Source organism: Solanum lycopersicum, chromosome 4 (genome assembly GCF_036512215.1).
Source record: "Solanum lycopersicum chromosome 4, SLM_r2.1".
In the NCBI taxonomy this organism is placed as follows: domain Eukaryota; kingdom Viridiplantae; phylum Streptophyta; class Magnoliopsida; order Solanales; family Solanaceae; genus Solanum; species Solanum lycopersicum.
The window spans coordinates 5,184,630-5,187,772 of record NC_090803.1 but is presented as its reverse complement, the minus strand read 5'-3'; the positions used below and the strand labels follow the sequence as shown (position 1 = coordinate 5,187,772).

Genomic DNA, 3,143 nt, shown 5'->3' with positions numbered 1-3,143 from the left:
CAAGAAAAGATGGTAAAAAGACTCGTATATACAAATTTCTTTGAGTTTTATCGTCAAAGACCTCAAATTTTGACCACAAAAAAGAATATTCGTGGGAGTTTTATATTCAAAATATTTTGGAAATTTTTGCAAGATTAGCTAGACAAGCACCACAGTAACAATAGACAAGAATAGTTGCAAAATATATAATAGTTTAATACTATATAACGATGTTATTATATAATATAGGTTCTTAGATTCCATGTTCCCCACCAAGGCACCAAACCCCATTATACCTTTTTTATTTTAATTTATATTTTTATCTATATTTTTAAATACTATTTAAATAATTAATTTCTCATGTTTAAATTGACGTTTGAGAATCTTTCGTAAATATTTTTTTTATTTTTAAAAGATAAAAATAAAATTTATATATATATATATATATATATATATATATATATATTTTATCAACTTACAAAATTATATCGAATATATTATACATATATTTTTTTCTGAAGTTTGTTATATATATATATATATATATATATATATATATATATATCAAACTAAATTAACCTAAAATAACAATTTATATATCTAGTTAAATTCGATAATTATATCTATCTAAAAACACTCTTTTTTTTGTCTCCATTAATAGGGATATATATATATATATATATAGTGCAAAAGAGAAAAAAAACATTACAATATATATATATATATATATATATATATATATATATATATATATATATATATATATATATATATATATATATATATATATATATATATATATATATCAAACTAAATTAACCTAAAATAACAATTTATATATCTAGTTAAATTCGATAACTATATCTATCTAAAAACACTCTCTTTTTTTTTGTCTCCATTAATAGGGATATTAAGGGATGTATATATGTTTTTTCTTTGCAAACCCTATTAGTAACATTATTATACTAAACGTGTCATCGTTATTGATTTAATTTATACAACAAAACAAATAAACTTTAATAGTATCAATATTAATTGGGAACATATAATAAATCATAAATAACTTGCTAAAGCTATTCTTTTTGTGCTATATTTTCTGTTTTAGTCAATAAAAAAAATTATCTTTTTATATTCAGCAATAATTAATAATCAGTCTCAAACTTTTCGTTTTAAAAAAATTCTCTTTTTTTATTTTTTTCTTATTAGAACTTATATTCATATCTGTTTAAATAACATTACATAAATCGAGACGAAGATAGTAACTCTTTTCAAGGCCAAGAAAGGTACTTTATGACTCTATATAAACTATAGTCATCCTTTCAAACAAATTCTATGAGCCTCAAAATATTTTTCTGACCATTACCAAAATGATCAGCTCATACCCTAAAACCACCGGCACCACCACTATCACCACCGTTGACTGCCATAAACAAGTCCGATCGTGGAGGCTCCTCCGCTCTCTAGTGGAGCTACTCATCCCCACTTGCAACTGCACTTTCGTTGAAAACGACAAAGAAAACTACAAGAATATTCCCTCCAACTTCAACTACAATTACCATCATCAGTCATCACTATCATCATCATCCTCCGTTATGATGGGGACCATCTTTGGCTATCGTCGAGGAAAAGTCAACTTTTGTATACAAACAAACCCTAAATCAACCACCCCTATTATTATCCTTGAACTTGCTGTCTCCACTTCTACTCTCGCCAGGTATTCAATTGTACTGTGTGATCATCTTATCTAACAACTTAAAAGGTTTTAGAGATAATACTCTTTCAATTATTTGACTATACTATATTAATTCTAAACACGTCTCACTTGTTGAGACTAAGCTAGTTTTTTTTTTTATGAGTCAAACACGTGAACTATTTTCAATTTTTTTGGATGATATTGAGAATTATCGGTGAAATAAATTTTTTTATTAAGAATATTCAATAAAAAATAATTCCAACTATACATTGAAGAACTCTCATTTACTTATTTAATTATATTATGTCTCGAGAATGCCCATTTATGTATGATTTTAATGAGTGCAAATTAAGTATGTGGAATATATTATGCTTTTTTGAGTAGTGGTATAATTTGAACTTGAATATTTTTGCCTACTATGATCAAACAAATTTATTTAATTATGTGGAATATATTATGCTTTTTTGAGTAGTGGTATAATTTGAACTTGAATATTTTTGCCTACTATGATCAAACAAATTTATTTAATTATACTATGTCTCAACAGGGAAATGCGAGGAGGTATTGTGAGAATTGCTTTGGAGAGTGGTAATAATGGTGGAAATCAATCCATTTTGAGAATGTATTGTAATGGGATAAAAGTAGGATTTGCTGTGAAAAGAAAACCTACAAAAAGTGATTTACAAGTATTGGGACAAATAGAATTAATAAATATTGGAGCAGGGATTATTAATGGAAAAGAGAATACTAATTGTGATGATGATATTATGTATCTCAGAGGAAAATTCGAGAGGGTACATGGATCTTATGATAACTCAGAATCATTTCATTTGATTGACCCTGAAGGAAGTATGGGCCAAGAATTAAGTATTTTCCTTCTATCCTCTCGTTGCTGACGTGTTTGGGACTGGGACGTATATAGTTGACATAGTCCTCCTCAATTATTGCATGTATGTATGAGGATCAGCGTAAATACTTTTTTTTGGACGATCACGTTCATTCAAGTATCAAAAAGTTTTAAGTTTGAACTACGAAAATGGAAATTGACCGATTTACGCACCCGTTCATCCAATATCAGATGGATAAACAAAAAAAATGTATCAAATTTGGATTTTTTTGGAGTTTTTCATGCATGGGATATAGAACTATTCCATGGTGTTAATTGTTACTTGTCATTTTGTAATTTTTCTGTTTTATTTTATGTCCTTTATTTGCTTATGAGTTTATCATGGATAGCCATGCAAAACCCCTAATTATTTTTTTAAGTTATGCATAATTTCATGACTTTTTCCATGTGGGAATATTTGTATGGGGGTGTTTGTCATCAACCTAAGATCAAATTGTGAGAAAAAAAAAAGCAAAAGGAAGGATCTTCTATTTTATTTTGTTTAAATTGTTCACCTTGTTCATGGTGAACAATTTAAACAATTAACCATTTTTCACTTATTATAACTAGCATTTTCCTATTATA

At 26.8% G+C, this 3,143-nt stretch overlaps 1 protein-coding gene across 1 annotated transcript; it reads left to right on the top strand.

Annotated features, from left to right (window-relative positions):
- The first annotated feature begins 1,346 nt into the window (after positions 1 to 1,346).
- Positions 1,347 to 2,568, top strand: LOC101261509 (protein MIZU-KUSSEI 1-like). Its single transcript, XM_004237090.5, has 2 exons — positions 1,347 to 1,693; positions 2,220 to 2,568. The coding sequence occupies exons 1-2, from the start codon at positions 1,347 to 1,349 to the stop codon at positions 2,566 to 2,568; spliced, it is 696 nt and encodes a 231-aa protein (XP_004237138.1).
- Positions 2,569 to 3,143: the final 575 nt, after the last annotated feature.

Coding starts and splice junctions, on each gene's coding strand:
- LOC101261509 (XM_004237090.5), top strand. CDS start 1,347: ATGATCAGCTCATACCCTAAAACCACCGGCACCACCACTATCACCACC. Junction 1,694..2,219: donor TCCACTTCTACTCTCGCCAG/GTATTCAATTGT, acceptor ATGTCTCAACAG/GGAAATGCGAGGAGGTATTG.